Source organism: Myodes glareolus, chromosome 10 (genome assembly GCF_982192425.1).
Source record: "Myodes glareolus chromosome 10, mMyoGla1.1, whole genome shotgun sequence".
Taxonomy (NCBI): Eukaryota; Metazoa; Chordata; class Mammalia; order Rodentia; family Cricetidae; genus Myodes; species Myodes glareolus.
Window position 1 is genome coordinate 53,685,263 of NC_142035.1, and position 25,160 is coordinate 53,710,422.

Sequence of the window (25,160 nt, forward strand, 5' to 3'; positions counted from 1 at the left end):
GAACACTTGTAGCATGACTAATTAAAACCCAGAGACAGAAATGGGGGTTCGAGCTGAAAAATCAGAGAAACAAAGCAGCCAACCATTAGAGCGCTTTTACCTCTACAAAATCTTCAGACTGAAAGAGAACGTGTTCTTGTCTCATCCTGTCTTCCTCTTTAGTGCTTGGATTAAAGGTGTGCACCACCACTGCCTGACCTATATGGCTGACTAGTGTGACTAGCTTTGCACTCTGATCTTCAGGCAGACTTTGTTAGATCATAAATAAAATATCACTATAAACAATGATTTGGAAATACAAACTAAATAAACCCCTTTTTTCTCCAACTTTCTTTTGGTCTTGTGTTTCATTGTAGCAATAGTAACCCTGACTAAGACAACCAACCACTAATATTTCTTTTAGCATGTATCTCTCAGTGCCATTCTGTTGGGGGGGTTTTTGTTTTGTTTTGTTTTCCCATTAGAAAATAAGATTACCATTTTTCTTTCCTGTTTTATTAGTTGTGGGCTAAATATTCAGTCTACTTTAATTATGAAATTTTTCTGGGATTAGTATGTTTTACAACTCTTAGGGATATATACAAGAATTTCCTGATTGGCTTTATAAGATATGGTTTTGAATCAGTCTGACATTGTCTTCGCATATTTAGTGTTCAGAAGGTAAAAGATTGGTTATCAGTTGACTTTGAAAGGAAATGCAATAGCAGGAAGTGGATGGAAACACAAAAGTAGCCTAGGATCGTGTAAATCAGAGGTCCCTGAGCTCATGCCCTTAACAGGAAAGCAACCTAGCTTATTGATTCAGAGTAATACTCATTTTCTTCATCTGGAACGGTCTTCACTTGACAGACCCTTGCCCTTTACTTTTCTCTTCTTTTTTGTCCCTTTTGGCCCTAAATGTGTCTGATTGTCTGGTTTGATTGAGAGACTAAAATTAACACATAGTACTCTAGCTGCTGTAATATTCAAAGTCCAGCATAATTTGATAACAGGTACATCCTGGGAGGGGAAAGTATTATATAAATAGTTGTGCCCTTAAGTTACTGTCTGTTTGGACTGGTCATATGCATCCCAGTTGGCCTGAGCTGTGGGCTTACTGCTCTGTCTTTGCTTCCATGTGCTTATCACTCATTCCTCTTTACTCTTAGAAGTGCTCTGCTTTCACTGAGGGTTTTCAGGCTACTTTGTATTTCAGTGTTACTGATCATACAGTAACTATAGATTTAGTCTAGAGTTAACAGTGATGCTAATTGTATAAAAACAGTTGTCTGGTTTCGTTGTCCTTTCCAGAAGTTTCTTTGAGATTTCTCTTTTAACATCATTATTTTTATCTTTACTGTTTTAAATCTGCTGTCTTTTATAACCATTTTCTTATTTGATGCCATCTTTAAGATTTGAATGCAAATTGTGATACTGAATTTTGACATAGTAGTTAAAAAGTAGAATTGATGGTCCCTTTTGTGACCTGGTGGAACTTAGATTTATGAATATTTGTTCTTGTAAAGATAAAAGTGAAATGAAGATAAAAGAGAAGGAAGAAGATTCAGGAGTTTGAACAGTAAGCATCTGTATAATTTTGATTAAAAGTGTCATCTTCTTAGGGGCCATAGTGAGTTGGTGGTATTTGTGCTAGCTAGCCTTATTGTTGTAATATCCACTTCAGAAATTGGGGATTTAAAATCAAACTCAATGTCCAATCCAATTTTATGTAATCTAATATGTATGTATTCATAGTCATTATATAGGAATTATATTCAGGGTATAAATTGATAATTCTCATATATATGTATTTTATATTATTAGTATGTTTAACCAAATTACCTGTGATCTCCATTGCTATGAGGAGTTTAAAACTTGTCTAGTGAACTGGAACTCATTTAAATGGACTAGTAATTGTGTAACTCTTGTTTTACAGGTCATGTAATGTTTGCAGAAATAAAGATGGAGAATGGCAAGTCAAAAGGCTGTGGGACAGTTAGGTTTGAATCCCCAGAGTCAGCTGAAAAGGCCTGCAGAATAATGAACGGCATCAAAATCAGTGGCAGGGAAATCGATGTTCGCTTGGATCGTAATGCGTAATTTCAAGCATGGTTGAAACATTCCTTCATCTGTTTATTGAATCTCTTAGTACAAGTCATTTTTTAGTAATGTTGTATGCTTACAAATGCTGTAAAAATGAACTTTTAAAACTCCCACCAGCTTTTAACAGTATAATGTTGAAAAATATACTGTGATTTTCGTTATCTCAAGTTTGTGTTTCTAAAGTCGGCAAGTCTGGTCATTCAGTTTCAATGGATGGACACACTATTTTTAATCAAATAAGCCATTTAACTGTTCCCAGTAGTAGGGTTTTTTTGTCCTAATTTTCCCAATATTATTGTAAGTTATCAGGACCCCCCCCCCCCCCAGTCTCTGCTCTATATCTAGTTGCTAATGAAAAGAAAGGGCTCAGACAAATTAGGATGTGGTTTTGGTTTGGTGTGAATCACTTTTCTCTGCCTATAAAGAATAGTAGTTAAGGGTTACACTGTAAAGTCAAGGGTGTTTTTTATTTGACATAAATGAAGACATGGGGTTTTTGTTTTTGTTTTTTCTTCTTTTTTGCCCCTCTACCAGTTCCACCTTTCCCACATAACTCTGTTAAAAATATCAGTCTCCACAGCCCCTTATTCTGTTACTTCCAATAATTCCAAGTTCATATAGAACTGATAAAGTAGCAAGTCCTAAGTATAAGATTAGGCAGACCACCCCCAACTTTCGGTCTAGTTTCCAGCCATTAAAATGAACTGCTAAGAACAAAAAAATAATTGAAATGTTGAGAGAGATGGTTACATAAGTGAGTCCCTTACTATTCACTTCTACAGGAGCAGATGCATTCGTAAATGCCGTCTTAATAAACCAGGGAAGACCTAGGCATAACATATCAAACACATTGGATCCCACGATGTTAGATATAGCCATGTCTCCTTTACCTGCAAAAGAACAGCATGTTGTTAAAATGCGCACACCGATACTATATTTTATTAATAATCTTCATAAGACAAACACTGGATACATTTTGTTGGTTAGTTTTAGAAAACTGTTATTGTTAGAGCAAGACTCTTACTGAATTTGTATTTCCTTGAGTTAGTATTTAAAGTCTTAACATTTATTTAATAATTACCTTTATTTATTAAACCATTTTTAATAAGGTCTGCAGCTTATTTGTTGCTTTTCATTCTCATTTTGACAGTGATTTACCATCTAATACACATTTTAGGTAAGCAGTCTTTGGGGGACTGGGTTGGTGGAATTAACCTGCTATTAAAAACTAAATGCTTCCTGTGAGCCACTTCTTTTTTCTTCAAAGTATGCTACTGAGGAAGTGTTATTTATTTTCACGTGTCTTACGGTAATCAAACTTAAAGGTCAGCCAGTGCATCTGGGAGACCACCAGTCTTACCTTTTCTTGCAACTAACACGCTTGCAACTGTGTCTGGTATGCTTGTACCTGCTGCCAATAAAGTAAGGCCCATTACTGTGTCTGGGATTCCTAGTATTTCCCCTGTAATAGGCACAGAGACTACAGGTTACGAATCATAAATCTTATATGAACCAGTTTTTGAAGACAGCTTGAATGCTTCCTGTTCAGGAAAAATATTGAGGTATGTTTAGATTTTTGTCCCAATATATGTTTGTGTGGCTTCTAGATGGCAAAGTATTTGAAACAGGTTGATAGTTTGGGTTGACAGAGCAGCACACATTTTTAATGACAGATATCAGAAGATACCAAACAACCAAAATTCTTCCAATGAGAAATCTTCATGTTTGGCATCAGGGGGAAGCTCTGGGTGTCACTGTTTCTTTCTTTATGGTGAAACTGGTCTTTTACTTATTTTCTCTTTGCTTGAAGTTTCTTAAAGTAGTTGAGAATTAAGTATCTTATCACTATTTTTATCCATTATTATATTGAAGACTTTGAAAGTGCTACTTCGTTTACTGGGTTTTTTTGTTTATTTTGTTTCAGGGATAAACATAGATCTCTGTGGTAGACAGGGACCTCCTTTCCTGCCTGAGTCTTAACATATCCCCAATTTCTTAATACTTGTGTGAAATTGGTAACAGTTCATTCTGAGAAATAAAACCAGAGGGCAATTTTAAAGGGTGAGGGCAGGTAACTTTTCTCTTAATGTTGTAATTGAAAACATGGTTTAGAGTAAGTAGAATGTTGTTTTTCATCTTAGTTACTCATCTGTGATCTTGTATTTGATTCTTCTCTCTTCCTATTGTCACATATTCTTGGATAACAGTGAATATGCAAGTTACCTGGACATTCTTATCATTTCACAAAAGAAAACTGTTCTGTTTTTGTTTGTTAGTATACAGTTATAATAAAGTTAGTTATTTGGGAGAAGTCAGGGTCAGACAGTTTGGAGAAGGGACCAGATAGTAATTATTTCAACTTTGCAGTCTTTGTGGTTTCTGTTGTAATTCTTTAGTCCCACCAGTGTAAAAACAGTTTTATATGTAAAAACTTATACATATAAGTAGGTGACTGGGTTCAACTGTGGTCAGTGAGTTTCACTGCTACAAACAGATTGGGTAACTTAGGCATGGCAGAAGGAGATTGTTCATTTCTAATGTAAATTAGTTCAGGTTAATCTTTTTGAGAGAAAATCCCTCATTTTCTTTTCTATTTATAATTAGTATTTCATTGGGGAGCAGAACATATGGCTAAGCATTAAAACTTTTTTGTGTATTTACTAGAAACCTAAAACAAGACTTTTATACTCACTTAGTCATCTGCATTGTATTTCCATTGCCACATTGTAAAACAAAAGAAAACACCATCTAGTTAAACAGCAAGCACCTACCTCTTACCCCAAACCCAGTCAGTTTCTTTCTGTTTTCCACCGTGAATCAAGAACTCAGTACGAAGAGTTCTTACTAACCCTGTGTAATTATAAAGATAGTCCATGAATTATACTCTAGACTGTGTAATAGTGGGAAATGCCCTTGGTATGTAACTCACAAAACCTGAATGAACTTGTTGGGTTGTGATATTAAACTTTTATCTTTTGTAAAACAACACCAGGTTTTAGTCTTGCTGAAAAGATGTATGCTCCCTAGACTACTTTAAATATTTGCAGTTTCTTCTTACATGAACTAATTTTCTTGTTGTGCTGTTATACTTAATATACATACCTGTTACTGTGACCATCCAAACCAGGATGTATGTGAATGCGGATATCCATAGTGCAGACATGAAAAAGGTTATCACAAAATAATTTTTCCAAAACTTTCTTCTGCAATCTGGTGTTGTCAGAAAAAGTAATGTAATAATAGGAAGAGAGAGTACCCAAAAAATTCTTTTCAAGTCTGCTTCAGGCATGCTGAAAACACTTGGTGGATCTATTGTGGAAAAAAAATTAAACAATTTTGAGTTTTCTCAATGAACGGTTATGTTAGAAATGCCCATTTAGAGGCTATGTTGAAATAATTTCACTGTATACATTTTTGAAAGACTGTCTACAACAGTGGTTCTCAACCTGTGGGTTGTGACCCCTTTGGAGGATGAATGACCTTTCACAGGGTTTGCCTAGGACCATTGGAAAGCACAGTTATTCATGTTATGATTCATAATAGCAAAGTTACTGCTATGAAGTAGCAACAAAATGTTTAGGGGTCACCACAACAGTGAGGAACTGTATTAAGGGGTTGTAACATTAGGAAGGTTAGAACCACCGATCCTAGAATATTTGAATATTTCATTGCTGTTATTGCTGGTCAAAAGAAGCTTAACTGAAACTATGCAGACAACGTAAGCTCAACTTCCTCTTCACCGAGGGCTTGACTCATATGTCTTGAACTGTTTGCTGAATGTTCTGTGACAGTGTTTACAGAGTTAGGTGTTAAGGCGCTTGCTTCATGCTATGTGCATCATTAGGATTAACCTGCCCCTAGCTGTTTCACCCCCTCCCTTTTCCAAAATTGATGGGGCTTATGGTTTGTTATATATTAATACATGCTTAAGGAATGTTCCATCTATTTCTCATTGTATCTCATCATTTGCTAAATTTCTGCTTCACAGTTGCCATAAGGAATCTAGAGAAAGTTGGGCCTAGTAGTCTCCTGGTATAGCTCCAGAGTGTGATCTCAGGGGACAGGATGAAAAGAAAATGGATAAAAGTGGGACCAGGCTGTGGACTAATTAATACAGTACTTATGCAAAAACTTGATCAAATCACATGAACCATGAATTTAGATGTAATTTTATCATGAACAGTTTGACTCATGCTTTTGAGGTTTTGTTGTTGTTATAGATCTCTTCTTCCTTAAAGATTGCAAAGTATATTTTTGTAAGGATGAAAAAAGCCGTGTGTCATTTTTTTTTTAAAGTGATAAACTAGAAGCTTCCTTCCTAATCACTTAACTGAAATTGGAATTGCTTTTATAGTTTTCTGTTCAGGATGTCATTGTCATAGTGAACATACCAAGCTCATGTTTAACTTCTCCGCACGTTTCAGTCTCACCTGCTGTTTTTCTTCCTGTTCATCCCAACCATTCCCTTTTCCTCAACTGCCAGTTGTTACAGAGATGGTCTCATTTCTCCCAGTCAAGATGCACACCCTAGCCTTATGTCTTCTCCTGGTTCTGCCTGGTCCTCTTTCTTGCTGCTGATGTTGGGTAATGCTTCTTTTCCATGGTCTCGCCTGGATTTGCGTTGTCCCCGCTGCCTTCTCTGTGTGGTCCATGTCCTATCATTTCAGTTCAGTCCCCTGTGAACACTGTGCAGCTTTGACTTCCCTCCTCATAACCTGCCGTGCTGTGCTTCCTTCTTCTCAACCCGTTCCTGTGCTTCCTCATTGTGCATGTGTTGCCTTAGCTCTGTCTGTGCTCGTGTGTGAGCAAGTCTTTTGAAGTGTCCACTGGCCTCAGTCCATAGAGTGTGCTCACATTCCTGGATCATCTAGGCAGTAAAGGTGCCAACTGTTGCTTCCTGACTACAGTATCAGATTCTTGAGTTAAAACCTTTTCTATCCCACAAGACCCAGTTCAAATGCTCTTTTCTCCATGTGTTCTCTAAGTTTATTCACTGCCTAATGTATGAACCATAGTCGTTACAGTTTATTTATTTATTTTTATGGTACTTAAACTTTGAAATTTTAGCTGATTTTGGATCTGGGGAGGTGACTCAGTAGGTAAAGTGTTTGGGGCATAGGCATATGGAGTCAGCTTCCCATCACCCATGTAAAAAGCATGGCAGCCCATCTGTGTAATCCCAGTGCTCTGAAGGCAGAGACAGACAGATTGCTAGAGCTCGGTGGCAGCTGGTCTAGCCTAATCAATGAGCTCCAAGCTCAGTGGACAACTGGTCTCAATGAGGTAGAGAAGGATTGAGGTGCGGCATCCGGTACTGTACTACTTCTGTCGTCCACATCTGTGTGTACTCCCCTTCCCCCACACTTTTAGCTGATTGTAAAAGTGTTTATTGGAAGCTCTTAAAGGCCAGGATTTACACTTCATCATCTTTGACTCCAAAGTGTGTTTCATAAGCATGTGCTAATTACTAACTTGAAATGAGAACTTTTTCTAGTTAGTGGGCTGGATGTTGTCGTTACCTTCAGAAGCATGACTAAGACCATGTAAACTTAGAGAAAGTTGGGAGTAACCAGAATCTTCCTGAAATATTCCACTGTCTGTCCTTGATTGGCGACGAGTGAAGAATTGGCTCTCGTCTTCCCATCCCAGCAGTGTCTGTTGTTCACTTCTCTCCATAGTTCTGGCAAGGCAGGGACAGCAGGGACTGCATTTCTTCATGACACAACGGCTGATCTTAGTGTCAAAACACAGCAGCAAAACATAGAGCCCATAAATCAGCAGCAACAGCGCTCCTTCGTACCTATAAATGAGAAGTTTGTGTGTGATTGAAACCAATCTAGAATAATTTTAAACAGTATTTTCTAACAAAAACAATATTCAAAAAATCAAGGAACAATTCTGAAACACTTTTATTTGCCCAGCTTTGTTTATTCAAACTCATTGTTAAAAGCCTGACACTTTCTTTTTTAAAAAAGAGGATTATAAGATCCATTGTCTATCTTTACAGATTCCTGTAAAAAAAAATGCCTTTGAAAATAGAGATTTTTCAAACTAAAACTAAATTTATGGACATTTTCCAACATTTTTTTAATTGGTGTACTTAATACCAGGTATTTAATAATAAGAAAAGAATACACTGTTATTTTAGTATGTAGTAATTTTGTGTGAAATATTCAAAATATGTTAGATTTTAGATGGAACTTTACAGATGTTTAGAAGAAAGTTAGAGGTGGGGAATTGTTAGCCTTTGAGACAGGGTTTCACTGTATAGCTTGGTCTTGAACACTGTATACCTTTGACTGGCCTCAACTACTCAAATTCACAGTCCTCCTACCTCTTCTTGTTTTTGGATTTCAGCTCTGCACTTTTGGCAAGTTTTGTTTCGAAGCTGAATTTCGCTTATATTCACAAGAAATCAAAGATGTTTTCAAAAAATGAAATTCCAAATAAGACACCAAGAATTGTCTATGATTTGGTTTCTCACTTTACTATAATTATTAGTTTCATCACATTTGAATATTGTTATTTTATTTCATTGCCAATGAATCACTTTTCTGCTGCAGCTAAAAAAAATAGTTTCTGATTTCCTTAATAAGGGAATGTTTATATACTTGGATATTTCCATGGTCCCTGTCGCTTATAGATTACAGTTGAATCCCAGAGTCTGCTGTACTAGCAGCCTGGCTTTTCATTTATCTTGATTTTTCTCCCTATTTGGATGCCCTCTGGACACATACATGTGTGATCATATGTGTTATATTTCTTCATTTGGTGGTGCCCAGCATAGTGATAAGCAGCTAGGACAATGGGTTTCAACCTTTTGTGTCAAATAACCCTATCACAGGGATTTCCTAAGGTAACCTGCTTATCAGGTATTTACATTATGATTCATAACAGTAGCAAAATCACAGTTACAAAGTAATAACAGAAATAATTTTATTTTTGAGGATCACCACAACATGAACTATGTTCCGGGGTGCACCATTAGGAAAGTTGACCATTGATTGGCCTAGGAGATGCTTGGCCTATTTGGGAAATTTATGGTTGCTCATTGAGTCACTCGCTTTTTTTCATTTTCTTGGGCCAGCTAGGTGTGAAGAGATAATGGCATGTAAATCTTGGTTGTTAGCCAAGACTGCGGTTCTTCTGTTCTGGGAGGATGGGAGAAATTGTAGGAGTGAGGGGCTTCTACTTGTTCTCCAAGCTTTTATGGTTCTGAGCACTTCAAGGCCAGGCAAGCAACAACGTAGTGTAAGGGAGCACCAGCAGTGCAGCTTTAAGTGACAGCAAGCAAAGTTCTGAGCAGGGAGGCCATGGTAAGAGAAGAGTGCTGTCTTCAGTGACTAGGAGAGGGAAGCCGGCTAATGACGGAGAGGACATAACTGGAGTAGCTGCTGAAGTGACAGGTCCTTGAGAAGTGAGTTGAAGTAACATTTTTGAAAAACTATCCTACTAAGCCATCAGGCTTGAAGCATTCTCTCTGTAATTATGTTTTACATTAGAGTAAGTTACTTGAAGCTTACCAATAAACTCGGTTGTCAAATATTATGCCGAAAACCGCCCCGACACTGACCGCATACACTGCACTGTCTCGGAACAGGGGCCAACATGAGAGTGTTGAAACCTGGAAAATGGTGGTTTGATTGTCTGCATTACAGCGTAAGTCATTCAAGAACAGTGCTTAGTATAGTAACAAAATGCTTGTATATTTGTGGGAAAATATTGTTATGTTTTACATATTATATAGAGAAAAAAATTAAAAATTGTTCTAAACCTGTACTGACTTTATAAATTTGATTAATAAAAGGTATTTGTGGGTTAAATAAATTGAATAAATGTTTTTCTACTGGTTATTATTTTGATTGAATGCATTTCCAGTGCTATATTGTTCATCCAGGCAGTTTAATTTTAGAATCTGTCAAGACAATGCATCTTACGGGATAGATTTCTTACCATGTTGGATAGCAAGCCACAGGCAGCACAGATGCCAAGCAGATTGTAAATTGCAGATCCAAGAATGGTGCTGATCCCAATGTCTCCCTTTGTGATAAAAACACCTAGGAGCAGGTATTAGGAGCTAAGTTAAAGCTGACCTGAAGAAACTAAAATCACCAAATAAGCAGTGAGTCAAAGGAATATTTACCCAAGAACGTGGTAACTAGTTCAGGGGCGGAGCTACCTGCTGCCATGAAAGTTGCACCTGCAACGTCCTGCGACAGTCCAAGGGCTAAAGACAAAGAAAATGATTATTTTGGCTGACAGAATGACAAGAAGGATACAACAAAGCTGCATAAAGTAGTCAGAAATCGTGTCTTTACACTACACCAGTACTAACCGAAGCTGGAATGGGAAACATTTTGGGTTAGAAAATGGAGGAATCTTGTTTTATGAATTCATGAAGGGAGAAGAAGGCAGTTGAGATGGCTCAGTGAATGAAGACGCTTGCCATGCAAACCTGGCAACCTGAGTTCTATTCCCAGTTGCACCATGACGTGTGCATATGTGCACATACACACAAAAAGATAAACTAAATTAAAGGACCAGAGATGGCTCGGGGTAAGGGTGTTTGCCACTAGCCCTGATGGCCTGAATTCTATTCCCAGAACCCACATAGCAGGAGATAACTGACTCTGCAAAATGGTGTCCTCTGACCTAAATATGTGTGACAGCATGCTTCTATTTCCAAACAAATGTAAAATAAAAAGGAGAGGAGACAGAAAAGTTGGAGCTATTAGCCAGTTCAGAGTTGATGGCTTCCAGCTGTAGGTGAGCTGCAAAACAGCCTCTTTGAAAAAGATTCCTAACTTAACTGGGAAGAAGAAAAGTTCTTAAGATCTACAGTGGAAAATACGGAGTCAATAAACTAAAAGCTCAGTCCAGTATTACAGAAAATACACAAAACCACGAGAAAGTACTGTGCTTTTTGAATAGTTTGTGGGTATCTTCCAGGCTTGGCCTGCAAATCTGTTCATGTAATTGATGTTGGGAAGTCTCGTGTGACTCAGTATTACAGCTGAGAGACCTATTTAAGGGGGGAAAGAAAGGCATGTTGAAGAAACAGCTCAGCCTTTTCTTTCAAAAATCTCTAGCACTGGTAATGTTTGCCAATAGAGGTAGGTATGCTAGATGGTAAATACTTCAACTGGGACTCGAGTGTGTGGGCATGTGCCTGTATGTGTACATGTTTATGAATGCATGTGAAGGTCAATGTCCCTTTCAGATGTTTTTCCTCAGAGTCTCACTGAACCTGCAGCTCATTGCGAGGCTCAGGAAGCTTCGGGGATCCCCTGTTTTTCGCATCCCCAGTGTTGGGATTACAGTTAAGCTATAACACTCCTGGCTTTTTATTTGATCCTGGGGATTTAAACTCAAGCTTGTGTGCTAAGTATACCATCCACGGCCACTAGAATTCCAATTTCTAAGACTTGATGGCAGTCTCTCCTTGATGGTAACTTCTTTGACTGTTCCTGCTGCTTTGTGACTAGGTTTTTGGTTTCATACTCTGGTGTACTTGGATCGGTCTGCTGCGGGTTACAGTTTCCCTAGGCTTGCCTATGAAGACTGCTCTTAAGTACACATTTTTTTTTTCTGCTGGAACATTGCTATTTGGCCTTAGAAATACCTTGTTTGGGGTGTAGCAGATTGAATTTCTAAAACTCAAAACAATATTTCTATTCCACATCCTTTCTAATAACCTTTCTGTCTCATTAAAGATGGGGACTAGCATATGGTTCGGCAGTAAGAGCACCTGGCTAGCATGTGTGAACACAGATGAGCCTTTGTGACTGCTTTGACTAATTGGGGCCATGCAAAGTAATAATGTTTTCAAGGCCAGGACACTAAAAGATTATAGAATTTCCTCAAGTGTCCTCTCTTTGAGACAGTCCCACTGAACCTGCAGCTCATTGCCTAGACTGACTGCTCCAGAAGCCTCAGGGATCCACCTGTTTTTTTTTCTCCCCAGTGTTGGGATTATGGTTGAGCATTACTGCTCCTGACTTGGTTGAATCCTGGGGATCTGAACTCCTCTTCAGGCTTGTGTGCTAAGCATACCATCCCCGGCTACATGTCCCAGTCTTGGCACATTTGTTTTGTAGTGTCCTAGACACGTAAGTCAGGCTATCTTGAAACCACCATAAACCTCCGTGAACTCATGTTGAAAGACAGACAAACTGCTAACATCTTTGCTTTCTCTTCCTCCAGGTTTTGAGTCTTCCAGACTTAGGTACCAGGCATGTGGTAGAGCAAGGCTTCAATGATTCCATATCAATCCTCACTATAACTGCAGTAGGGACCTTAAGCAGGAACCAGCTAGCTGAGCTCAGCACAGCCCCCCAGACTATGAAGGACAATAAAAATGGTGCTTCTTTATTTTAAATACTAGTTTTGGAGGCAGTTTGTTAGACAGCTATAATCACCTGACTTTCACTGCTGAGTACTTGTGTGTGTGTGTGTGTGTGTGTGTGTGTGTGTGCGCGCGCGCACACACACACACTTGGGGGAAAGGGACAGACAGAATATGTAGGTTTTAGAAGCAGCAAGGAATGAAAATAGAGATCTAAAACGTCATTGAATGAAAGGTAACTTTGGAAGAGAGACTTCGAAATGAAAGTTTCTTGGCCCACGCATGGGTAAGAGTACTATAGGCAGGTTAAGTGGCTACAGATAACACGAGGCAGCATCTATACTGCCTGTCTGTATATTTGAAACAGACCCGGGTCTGGAATGAAGCACCAAGGGAGAACGATAGGTGGTAAGATGGAAGGTACATTGTGTATTCCCTTGTGGACCCTAAAAACTAAGAACTTTGGCTTTTTTTCCAAAACACAGAAAACATGGAAAGGCCCCAGCTACCATTTTTATCCTTTGGAACTATTTGTTGTGAGGCTCTAAACAGCTCCTACTGAGTCTTCTGCCACCTGATAGTTTGTGAACAGGGTTGAGAACAGTTGGAATGAGAATTCGGTTTAGTCCAGGCCTCATCTATTTCTATTTGTGTTTGTGTCGCTTAAATATTTGACTTCAGCAAACAATGAAGGGAGAAAAAAGTAGTGACTTGTGGGCTTTCATAATGTTTCTTAATGCTTAAGATTGGCCTACATGTGGGACATATATATAAATCATACATACTTAGCCCTGTTCCCACAGGTTTCATAGCCTCAGATTCAACCACCCATGCATCAAAAATATTCAAAGAAAAAATTACCTTCATTCTGAATATGGACAAGACACTTATTTTCCCCTGAACAATATAGTGTAGAGCTATTTGCACACTGTACATATTGTCTTAGCTAGAAATCATTTAGAAATTATGTGAAGTACTCAGGAGAGTGCTGAATACCATGCACACAAAATAGACAATTTTATATGCCGGTCCTGAGTGTCCTCGGAATTTGGCATTCTTGGAGATGTCCAAGGACTAAACCCCCCGGGGATCCTGACCTATGCTTGTTTGTTTTAATGTGTTCCAATATACACATATATAGATGTACACATATGTTGGGGGAGACAGCCGCTAGGTTCCCGGCCACTTAGCCCCGAAATAATAACACAGAAACTATTAATTAAATCACTGCTTGGCCCCTTGGCTCTGGCTTCTTATTGGCTAGCTCTTACATATTAATTTAACCCATTTTTATTAATCTGTGTATGGCCACATGGCTGTGGCTTACTGACTAAATTTCTGGCATCTGTCTCCGATGGGGCTACATGGTGTCTCTATCACTTTGCCCTTTCTCCCAGCATACAGCCTAGCTTTCCCCGCATAGTTCTGTTCTTCCCTGCCATATGCTCAAAGCAGTTCTTTATTCATTAACCAATAAAAGCAACACATAGACAGAAGAACCTCCCACACTACACACACACACACATAAATATTTTACTAACTTGCTGTAGAATCTTAAAATTCAACAAAAGGCAAAGCAAATTGCTCTATAATTCAATGTTTCATTTTAGAAATGAAAACTATTTTATAATATGGCATTCAATTTACTTTCATAATTCATAATGTCAACTCTCAGATGTGAGTTTGGGACTTTATATTTTACAAAGAAACAGCATTTGCTTACTATGCATGAGTCCCTGGCTTTAATACCCAGCACATCTGAACAGACAAATCAGGACCTGGGAATAAAGAAACAAAGTCTAGTCTTGTGGGTTGTAAAGACTGTAAATGGCTTCATGCTATTGGTACCATTAACCATCTCTGTTTGCTGCTTTTTTGAATGTGTGTGTGTGTGTGTGTGTGTGTCTGTGTACACATACACTTTTTGGAATGATCTCAAGTATCCCACGTTGGCCTAGAATTCACTGTGTTGCCAAAGATGGCCTTTAACCTCTGATCTCCCTGCCTCTACCTTCCAAATGCTTGGACTGTAGTCATAGCAATACTCCTGGATTGTGCAGTGTTGGGGACTGAATACAGGGTTTTGTGCAAGTGAGGTAACCAACTGAGCCCATCCCAGGCCCCCAACTTCTGTTCTTAAGTAGAAGACAATTAGTTATTGGGAGCCAAGAACCCTATACATTTTTCTAGCCCATTTCCAAGAACTTAAAAATGTATGTTACAAATTCTTAGGCTTTGCCTCCCAAAGGCAGTGAAGGAAGACCCTGGAGTGATGACAGCATTTCATCCTACAGTGATGGTGTTCAGTCAGTGACCGGTCTTCCCTTACTGCTTGCCCTTACTGCTTGCCACAAACCGTTCCAGAGAGAATCGGTGGTGGATTGTTCTCTATCAAAGTGGGAAAAGCAGTGCCTTTTGCAATTTTTCTGTCACAAAAGGCATTGTTGCTATTCCCTGGGCTCTAATTATAGTTATGAAAGGAAGGATTCTGTTAGATGGCTGAATAAAACTTAAAGGATATTTTTACAAATCCTATTGTATTGTAAGGATATCTTATAAAGTGGTTTATCCCTCTGAACTTTACAGTAAATTGGCATTGTCTTTCTTGACCTTTGGGTAACATTTTCCTCTGCTGTAGTTTATTATTAAAGATAAATGGTTCGGGTTTCCCCCTATTGCTATTGTTCTTTTTCTCTTTTTCTGAAACAGCAACCACATTTACTTCAAGATATAATAGATATAGATGTCCAATGAAGCCTTTTTTTTAATATAGATTCAGGTGCCAACATATTGTTTACATAATGTACAGCATTGTGGGAATGAGATGGTTTTAAAATCCACCAGAGGGCTGGAGAGGTGGCTCAGAGGTTAAGAGCACTGACTGTTCTTCCAGAGGTCCTGAGTTCAATTCCCAGCAACCACATGGTGGCTCACAGCCATCTATGATGAGATCTGGTGCCCTCTTCTGGCAAGCAAGCATACATGGAAGGAATGTTGTATACATAATAAATAAATAAATCTTTAAAAAAAATAGATGTTTAAAAAAATATACACCAGATTTTCTCCTAAGTGTATTCTTTTCTGTAATGCCCAGTTGGAAATTTTGTGATAGTTTTTGGAAATAAGCTTCCATATCATGTAGTAAAAAGAACAAAACTAAAATGGAGACCCAAATTCTGGTGCTGCCAAATAATTTGATGGGAGACTTTAGAGAGGTCTCTTAGCAAAGCCTTATATTCACCACCTCATATTCTAAACAGAGCGAATTCTGAAATATGTCTATAATGCTTTTATAGGTCTGATTCTTCTGAAAAGAGATTTCCCCTAAACCACTAGCTGCTCATTACAGTACATTCACCTGTCCTCTGAACCTTGTGGTTACTGTTGCCCAAGGTCAGAGATGGAAAAGGACCTACATCTTTCTGCTGCCAAAGAAATGGTCCTTTTGGCCACTTACTGAGAAAGCGATTAGTACACAGCCCGATTTTTATCATTTCTGACTGCTCCTGCCCTAGCATTTTGGAAGTACACAGAATACTTAGCTCCTACTATAGATGCAGATGCAGTGCACTAATATCACAGTTCAGGGCAGAGTGGGGGAAAACACCGGTGGAGCTTCCGCCAGGCTCTCAGGAATCTGTGCTTGCATGGCAGGGAAGCAGAAGAGGCACTATGCTGCCTCTTTGTTCTTTGAGACTGCCTTTGCCTCTGTAAATTTCATGAGGCTTAAAAGCCAGATAATCCCCACAAACGTAGATCATCCAAATGTTAGACTCAGAGTTACTAAATCCTAGCTTCACCAGTTAGAGTCGGCTCTATCTGGAATTAAAACTTACCTTTTTAAAAAATCATCTATCACTGAAACATAGTGTAGAAACATTGGCAAACATTGATTCAAGGCAGAGGTAGTGAAAGTAATTTTTAAAAAACAAAAAGCAAATATTTGAAGTGTTTTTCTAAAACGGAGATTATTTTCGCTTAGAATGTGTTAGCATGGTGGAGAGATTAGATGCTGTAATTGAATAGCATTTTGAAGTAACATTTGAATGAAAGGTTTTATAGCTAACTCCCTGGAATTTGGGCTGAGGCAAGTGACTATAAAGAGCTTCACTCTACTTTCCATGTAGATATTTTAACCTGTAAAGGAAGGGGCTCAAGCGCGATTCAGTATACCTGAGATGCCTGTGATACAGCAGGAGGATACTGCTTTTATACTGTGTTCTGTTTAGACAGAGATGCATATCTCGTCGGTGTAGACAGGAGAGGGAATCTTAGTTGAGCTGTGTGTTCATGTGTGTACTATAAAGATGGATGTTAGTTTATATTTAGAGACTGCTTTTTGAACAAAGATTACCAAAATGCAATAATATGATATTCAAGAAGAAAACCCAAAGGAACTCTCTTATAGTGTACAGTTGCACATAGGTTGTTGGGTAAAGGGTTTATAAGCTTGCATCTTGCCCTGTGAGACTGTCTGGTGTTTTCTACCCTAAGATAGGCTTCAGGCTGTCATAGATGCACCATAGATTTGGTATTTTCTCTAAGCATATTTGTATTGACTTATTTCCTTTCTACGTCTTGATTTTTCCTTGGTAAATGAGTCTTAACAGCCTTCTAAGTATATTCTGAGATAGCGCTCAGTGGCTGTTGCCTTTGTTCCCTTTATGGATACCTCTCATGTACATAGGACAGAGTTCTTTGAACTAAACCATAATTACCTGTTTCCCAGCTGACATACCTGAGGCAGACAGATGTTAAACTCTTGCCCAAGAGCTAGCACCTTGCCCAGCTGGGAGTTAGACTCAGACATGTCTGTCTTTAGGCTGGACGCTTCCAACTATTCCATTCTAGGAATTATGCTACCACTGCATGTGGTCACTAGGGCTCCCCCTCCAGCCCTCCTGTGTGCTCAGCAGTGTCGTAAGCCTTGCAGGGAGCACATGAATATACAGGAGGAAAAGACAGAGGGGGCCAAGCCCCAAGCAAGTAAGACACAGTTACAGGTGAGTGTAACTAACTTCACAAACCAAGCATGACAGTCATTGACATAGCTTCTTGAGCCAGTCTTATTTAATGACCAGATACCACCGAGGCCCCATCCCTCCTTGGCATTTTGAGTCCCTTACCTCTTTGCTGTCTCTTGCACCCCCACCCACTCCTTAGCGTCCTCCAAGTCTGGGTCTAGAGAGCACAACTGGTGGGGATGAGGAGAGTCTTTGAGGTTATGACATCATGTCCTCGTTCCCTTGGCTCTAAGCTGAACTGATCTTTTACCTCCCTTTGCAGAGTCTACATTGTGCTTCTCACCACAGAAGCCAGATCTTTTCTCCAGTTAAAACATCATGGCCAGTTCTTCTCCCTGTATTGTAACATAGGCCTCTGTGTTCAGAGATCTCCTGTAATTCCCCTTACACACCAACCTAAATGAGAGGGAGAAAATGCCGAAATGGAATCCAAGTCAGAATGGGCAGAGGAGGAGGGCAGTGATGACAGCATCAGAGGAAGGGGTAGAGCTAGCCACACTTTTCTACAGTGGTTTCGCACAACCAAGATGCCAGCAGCCTGTTTCGGCTGTCCAGCAGAGATAAATACATGTTTTTCTAGGGTTGAAGGTTATGGAAGGGGCTGTGTGGCTTTTATGACTCTCTTTGCTGGAAGCCTCTAGTGGTAGCAGCTCTAGGAGAAATTGCCAGCCCACCATTGACAGGCAGAATGAACAAGAGCACCTGTTGGCTGGGGTCTTGCCATATTGTCAGGAAGAGGCTCGGTTTCCCATAGCATCTGACCCTTCCTTTGCACGGAGTCTAGTCTTGAGGCCCCTACACTTTCACCTGACTGAAGACTGCTGCTAACCCACTAACTCCCTGGGGATTAGAGGAGAGAGAACACTAGGATGATGGCACTGGACTGGGACGGGGCCCATCAGTTCTTCCATCACAGCCTTATTTGAGCTACAGCATATGTGCCAACAGGAAGTTACAACGTTATATGAGACCGTTGAATTCCATACTACTGTACAGTAATCCCATTTGTATTTTAGGCATCGTGCTAGGTTGAGAACCTAGATATCTTGGAAAATGTTTATAAAATTAATTTATAACGCTCACTAGGTTTCTAAGAGTCTAAACCTATTTCAGAAAACAACTCTTGATTTTGTAGTGTGCTTCATAGTTATAGTGAATGTCTCATACATTTTTTTGTTAAAATTTTCTGTGCCCTTGGGCAGAAAATTGCTTATAAAATTGTTCAAATAGAACTGGCCTTCTGAAACAACCATATGATGGTAACTAATCTCAAGAGAGGATGTGGAAAATTACAGCATGTAGCATGTGACATCATGCTTGGGCTGTGGAACACCAGAGAGGGGGGGGGCTCTCTTTGTCCTGGCTGTGTTACTTAGCTTCACTTTCCTCCTCAGCATTAGTCCCTATTTTGTAAGACTTTTATGTATCTGGAATCACACACACACACACACACACACACACACACACACGTATACACACACATACAAATGTGTGGTGTGCTTGGGTTTCCATGATTGCGCCGTGACAGGTATCTGAGTAAGGGACTGCCTTAGTTGAATGTGGAGTATTTGTGGGAGACTCTGAGGATTGTTATTCCTCATTAGCTAATAAAATTCTGTTTTATTAAAAAGCAAGTACAATTCTGTGCTTGTCAAGAAGCATGGAGGAAAGGCTTGCTGATTCCGGAAGCCAGGTCCCTGTGGATAGAAGCAAACTGTGGGAGTTGTTTCTTAAGTCATTTGACATTTCAAAGCAGACCTTGAAAGAGGAATGATAGGTAAGACTTTAACAAGTGGGGCAGACGACTACTATTTCTATCTCATGTTGTTGGCGGGCATTTTAATACTAAAGAGCTGAGTCAGATGTTACAGCTGAGGAAGATTGGCTTCTTTCTGGCTCGTGCCATGTGGGCATCCATCGGTCTCATGTTCCTAATAGCTACTGTGCGGTGTGGACAACACCGATTTTCTTGAGAAATGCATATTTGGCGATGTTTTGAAGATTGTGCAAGGGGTGTTTTGGGTGTGTAATGAGAGATGGAGGAAGTCACTTCATGGAGAATGCGTGGAGAGCATGATCTAACGTCAATGCAGTAAGTTATGTCTTCCGCGGGACTGAAATTTTTTTTTTTTATTATTTTGCCCCTTACAGGCAACTTTTATAAACTAAAATCTTGCTAGATTTAGTCCATCAACTCAACTGAGTCATTGAACTTCACAGTTTTTAGTGGAGGTGTGAGCACTATTTTGCATTTTCAGTTTTTCCCATTTTCTAATTAAATGTGAGTGCTGACATGAGAATGAAAAGATCATTGCAGTTAGGATTATGGAAACATACATGCATGCATACATACATACATACACATACGTACTTCATATGTGAGAATTGATCAAGTTTGTAAGATGTATTCTATGAAGATGAGGTTTGGGATGGAGGACTAAATGTAGAAGAAAAACAAGTAAGCAGAAGCAGCAACTTTTAGAGGCGCAGTTAAAGAGATCTTTCCATATGTAAGACCAAAGGAAAGTCAGACAGTTTTCTGAATTTTAAAATATCTCAACTTCAATGCTATGAATGCGTACAACCTAAAAGGAAGTGACGTACTATGAAAAATTAGGCAAATTGTGTTAGTATTAATATCTGTGTGAACTTTTTAAAATCCTGAACTAGAAAAGTTGGTAAGAAAAACAAGATAAACACTCCCCAACCAAATGCAGGCAAGAAAGCGCAAAAGAAAGGCTATAATTTTCAATAAACACAACCAACCTTACAAATAGGAGAATATATAGCATGAAGTTTTAGCTTAACATAATTAACAAAGATTTTAAAAGCGATGCAGGGCGGTGCTGGTGTGCACCTTTAATTTCAACCCTCAGGGAGGCAGGCAGGCAGATCTCTGTGAGTTTGAGGCCAACCTGGTCTACAGTGTGAGTTCCAGGACAGCCAGGGATACACAGAGAAACCCTGTCTTGAAAAACAAACAAACAAAAAAGTTGTATTCATTTCCAGGAATGGACACTGCTGTGTGCTATGGAGGTTCAAATTGGCACACCCTTCATGGAATAAGTATGTCAATGTTTATCATAAGGCTTAAATATTCATAGCTTTGTCCTTTAAAAAAGAATCAGAATTGTGCTAAGAATTTATACAATATGGACACAATATTATTTAAAGCAATCCTATAATATCAATAGCTTAAAATGATAAATTTTCACTGAACACTATAATAAATAAAATCTAATGTTAGGTTCTCAAATTGCTTATAGGATCAGGGACTGTCATGCTAACACTCAAAATCTTTGTTTTGAAGATATATGCAATATGGGAAAATCTCTACCAGAAAATATATAGGAAAATATATGGAAAAGTAAAGACCCATGGATGGATGGATGGATGGATGGATGGATGGATGGATGGATAGAAGGATAGATATATGGATTGATGCATGGATGGATAGGCATATAATAGCAGTACTCAAGGCTGATAGAAATACTCTTGCAAAATGGTAGGTTTAGAAATCCTTGGGGATCTTCAAGAGATGAAAATGTAGGTGGGTTGGCTTACTGCATTTCATTAAGTAAAAATAATGTACTAAAATAATCTAATATTAAAGTAATAATATATTATCAACATGAAATATACTACTGATATAAAAAACTTCACTTTCATCTACTTAAATATTAATCATTATGATAAGCTTCTTACTCTTGAACAAATAGAGGTTTCATTCCTCTGCTGTTACAGGTACTGTTTTAGTTTTTAAAGATTAAAAGCTGGTGTACGTAAAAGGGAAAATAATTTGTCTAACATTCCAGCATGCGTGGAGAATGGAAGGATGGGAAAAAGAGAATCACCACTCAGTTTGTGCATGTGTGTGTGGATGTGGGTGTGTGTGCGCACACACACACATGCATGAGCAGCACATGTGTAGGATGGAGTTGGGGTGGATGCTGTTCCCTGTAGTCTTGGACGGTCTTAACTTTGATTTTGTTGTGAAATGATGATAATGATTTAGCCAACTTTGAGACAGACTGCAGACACTGACCGTGTAGATGGCATAACCGTCGCTTTCCCTTGTTTCAGGAAAGAATGCACCCACAAAAGCCTATGCTCAGTTCTGGGAATCTACAGTGCAAGAGGCTCTGACTATCTCATCTTGCTTCTAGAAGCTACCAACTTTAGATAGTAAGCTATTACTTAGCTTACTGTTGTTATCATCTGATGTTGTTATCTGATGGCTAAGATCACTTTACATAGAGTTTAGGATTTATTTATTTATTGGTATTTATGAATTTATGAAATATTATTGATATTTATGAATATCAGTTTTCTTAATGGCAGGGTGCCAGCAAAGGAGTAGAGAGAAAGGAGGTCCTCAGTCACATCTGCTTATCACTTACTCGGAATAAAAATGAAAAAGGCTTTGAAATGGGAAACTGAGTACTAGGCATTCAGCGTATCAGGAGCACATTGAGGACACATTCTTGGGGCCACTCTCTAACAGCCCCCTAGGTTCTAAGGCAGACAGGAAGCTTCTGGAAGTGAGCAATACATAATAATAACTGCAAGCTATGCTCCTGCCTACACTCCCAGGACAGACATAGACACTCTGCGGCCAGCAGAGACGACCAGGCCAGAGCTGTTACTGAGCTGTTTCGACCCCAGCTGTGTGGCAGCCCTTCTGGAAGGTCACAGGAGAGCGTCCCGGCCACTTACCATCACTGATGATTTCCAGGGAGGGCAAGAAGTACTTGTCACAGACGATAGACACTGCCATGAGCATATAGATGATAATGAGGAAGTAGATTACAATGCCTCCGTCTGTGCTCTCCTGCCTCGTGAAGAACCCTGCAGGAAACTCCGATGCTGGGGAGGTCGCACACTGCGTGCTGTTTTCCACTAAGGAAAAGGAGCAGATCGCAAGATGTTGGCGTCACACATCTTAAGTCCGCAAAGACAAAAGTGGGGCTTTTGGTTGGAATATGGAGAAGTCGGTGGAAATGTGACGTATGAGTATGATAATAAGCCTTACATCGTCCCGGAAAGCCATTATTTCATGAAATAAGCTGGTCGGGAGAATTAAAGGGAAGAATGCTTAGAGCGCTTCTGTGTGTTGCCTCTGAACACAGCCCGCGTCCCCAAGAAGAAACCAGAGCCCCCATGAATAAAGATTTCTGGCCACTGGCCTCTGTCATTTTCTGTGTCAGAGCCCAAGCTGTCCTCAGACCTCCAAATAGTCATCCCCTGCTGCAGAGTTTCTAGGGGAGAAGAACGCTCTGATCATTTCTCCAACAAACAAACGTGCACCCAGTCCGCCCTGGACTGTGAACTACCACAGAACACTGAGGAGCACACACTGGCTCGTCAAGAAGCGGAGCAAAGCCTGGAAGCAGAACAAATAGAGCAGGAATGGGATCATTCCCCTCTCATATTTAGATGTGAGGCCGTCCCCTCTCATATTTAGATGTGAGGCCGGGGTGTCTGGACCCACTGTCCACCTACCTGTGGCCCTTCGGAGGCGCTTGGGTAGGGAGACACCCCGGACAGGCAGGTGTGCGGAGACCCAGCAGATCCCGAGTAGCAGGACCCTTCTTCTCCAACTTGCACCCCATCTTGTCTGCATTTCCAGCGTGCTCTTTGCAGTGTGTGGTTCAGGAAGGGATCAACCGAGGCTTATGCTGAATCATGTGAGGAGTGGCCTTCCTGCCCAGTGCCTGCCGGGGGGGCGGGGGGCACAGCTTAGGAGGCCAGCACAGGAGCCCAGCTCCTCTGATCAGAAGACCCAAGCCCCAGGGAGGTCGGAGGAGTTAGGGAGGGGCACAGACAAGCGTCTACAGCTGTTTCCAGGCCGGGTCTCTGAGAGCAGGCCCAGAAAGCCTGCGTCTGTGCCCAGGCTGGATCATATTGAATGTCTTCATACTGACTCTGCCTTCGACTTCCTCTAGATTTGTGAGGATCTGGCTTTGCCTGATGCTGCCCCCTCTTTCTCTCCAGCCCTGGCTTCTAGGAATTGTTTGGGCTGGCGTATGCATACTTCTTGGTTACCATGGCATGTTTTGTGTTTTTATTCGGATCGCTCATCTTCATCCACGGTTAGAGCTAGAGGCAGAAAGGTCAATAAGGAGGTGACTGTAGCAGCTGAACTGGGAAGTGAGGGCTGCAGTACGAAGGCAGCAGCGGTGGGCATGGCGGGAAGCCCGCATGCCACGAACTATTAAGGAGACAGAATGGATGCTGTTTGATCATAGATCAGCTGTGCCTTTTTGCCAGAAGGAACTGTATAAAATGCTAATTGAACAAGGCAGCCAGCATTCAAATACATTCTGCAGCTTGCCAAGATCCTGGAAAACCCGTGGCAGTGGCACAACCTGTGGCTGATGGCAAAGGGCCTGGAGGAGACCTCACAAGTTAACTCTAGCAATGTTTATGAGATGTGTGACCTAGGGCAAGGTAATTAACCTCTCTGTTCCTCCTTTCCACTCTCTGTAAGGCAGGAATCACTTCTATTTGGGCTGGGTGAGTATTGCATCATACATGCATGTAACCTGTTGAGGACAGTCTCTTTTGCGTGGTCAGTGTTCTGTCATCCTGTCACTGTCTGAATGTCTGTCTGTCTGTCACGATTTCTTGGGTTGAGATAAAAACTGTCACAGAGAAATTCTGTAGCTTTGCAACTGCCATGGTTCCTTTGCTTTGCACATAAAATTGGTGTGGTGAGAGTGTACCATATACACGTATGCAATTATCAAATAGTAAATTAGCTGAAAAACTTTGAAAATCCGTGTGCCAAGCCTTTGATGGAGAAACGGCATCATCTGGTGACAAGAGCAAGCCACTTCCCGCTTCTTATGAGCTTGTGCTGTTTAAAAACACCCCGGCTCGCTGTGGCTTTGCTGGGAGCCTTCCTGGTGTAAACTCTCTGCCCCTCAGCTCTCCGGATGTGCCACGTGGTGCTCAGGCTGGGTGTCATGTCATCCAGATGTCGACGAGAAGGGACCGTTCTCCACAAGTGCAGCAATGGCTGCCTGCATGCTTACAGAAGCAGGACCAAGAAATGATGGGGCGGGGCCAGGAAATAACGGGGTGGGGCCAGGTAATGATGGGGCGGGGCCAGGGAAGCAGGCCACTAGGCTCTGACTGGATGTTCTTCATGATCTCCTAAAGAGACAAACCAGTTCAACAACAAAGCCTCACTCACAGTTGGAGTGTCAGCGATAGCAGAGGCCCAGACACAGAGACCTTTCAACAAGTGTCTACCAAGCTAAGAAAGGAAGCAAGTGCCAGAAGGTCTAAGCTCATGCATGACACAGAGCAGAAATTAATGGCACATAGTAGGCACACACGGAACATTAGTTGGTTGCTTAAACACTAATGATTCTTGGGAAAAGTCCCAGAAACGTGCAAGTTCCCAGTCTAAATAAAGTAACCTATTAAATGTGAATTTACCAAGAAAAAGGCATTGGAGTTTAGATTTGCTTTAGTTCCTTATTACTGCCTTTGCATCGGTCTTAAGAATCTGTGAACCTAAACAGATAAAGCCACAAACGTCAAGTGTACAGCTTCTGTTATAGTATTATATATGACAAAGATCTTTGTGAACACCTAGGTTAAGAACTAGAACTTGGCAGTCACCCCAAGTGCCTCTTCATGAGCCTCAATGTGTGCTTTGCTAAAGAAACCACCCCCCCGACCTGTGCACTGGTTACTTT

The 25,160-nt window shown here is 40.3% G+C and overlaps 2 protein-coding genes across 6 annotated transcripts in view; one reads left to right on the forward strand and one right to left on the reverse strand.

The window, feature by feature from the left end:
- The window catches only part of Myef2 (myelin expression factor 2), a 36,279-nt gene extending 33,085 nt beyond the window's left edge, over positions 1 to 3,194 (forward strand). For all 4 annotated transcript variants that reach the window (XM_085696411.2, XM_085696414.2, XM_085696412.2 and 1 more), the window contains one exon: positions 1,916 to 3,194. In XM_085696411.2, the coding sequence (XP_085552537.1) occupies positions 1,916 to 2,079 (164 nt within the window). In that variant the 3' untranslated portion in view covers positions 2,080 to 3,194. The remainder of the gene's footprint in view (positions 1 to 1,915) is intronic.
- On the reverse strand, positions 2,531 to 23,120 carry Slc24a5 (solute carrier family 24 member 5). 2 transcript variants are annotated; one of them, XM_048459949.3, is made up of 9 exons: positions 22,954 to 23,119; positions 22,168 to 22,350; positions 10,226 to 10,309; positions 10,036 to 10,139; positions 9,606 to 9,706; positions 7,602 to 7,882; positions 5,185 to 5,391; positions 3,443 to 3,544; positions 2,531 to 2,972 (listed from the first exon to the last, which is right to left on the reverse strand). In XM_048459949.3, exons 1-9 carry the CDS (start codon positions 23,072 to 23,074, stop codon positions 2,650 to 2,652), a joined length of 1,506 nt encoding a protein of 501 aa, XP_048315906.3. In that variant the 5' UTR covers positions 23,075 to 23,119; the 3' UTR covers positions 2,531 to 2,649. The 2 variants fall into 2 exon arrangements, with proteins under 2 accessions (XP_048315906.3, XP_048315907.3); XM_048459950.3 differs by lacking the exon at positions 3,443 to 3,544 and having other exon boundaries at positions 22,954 to 23,120.
- Positions 23,121 to 25,160: the final 2,040 nt, after the last annotated feature.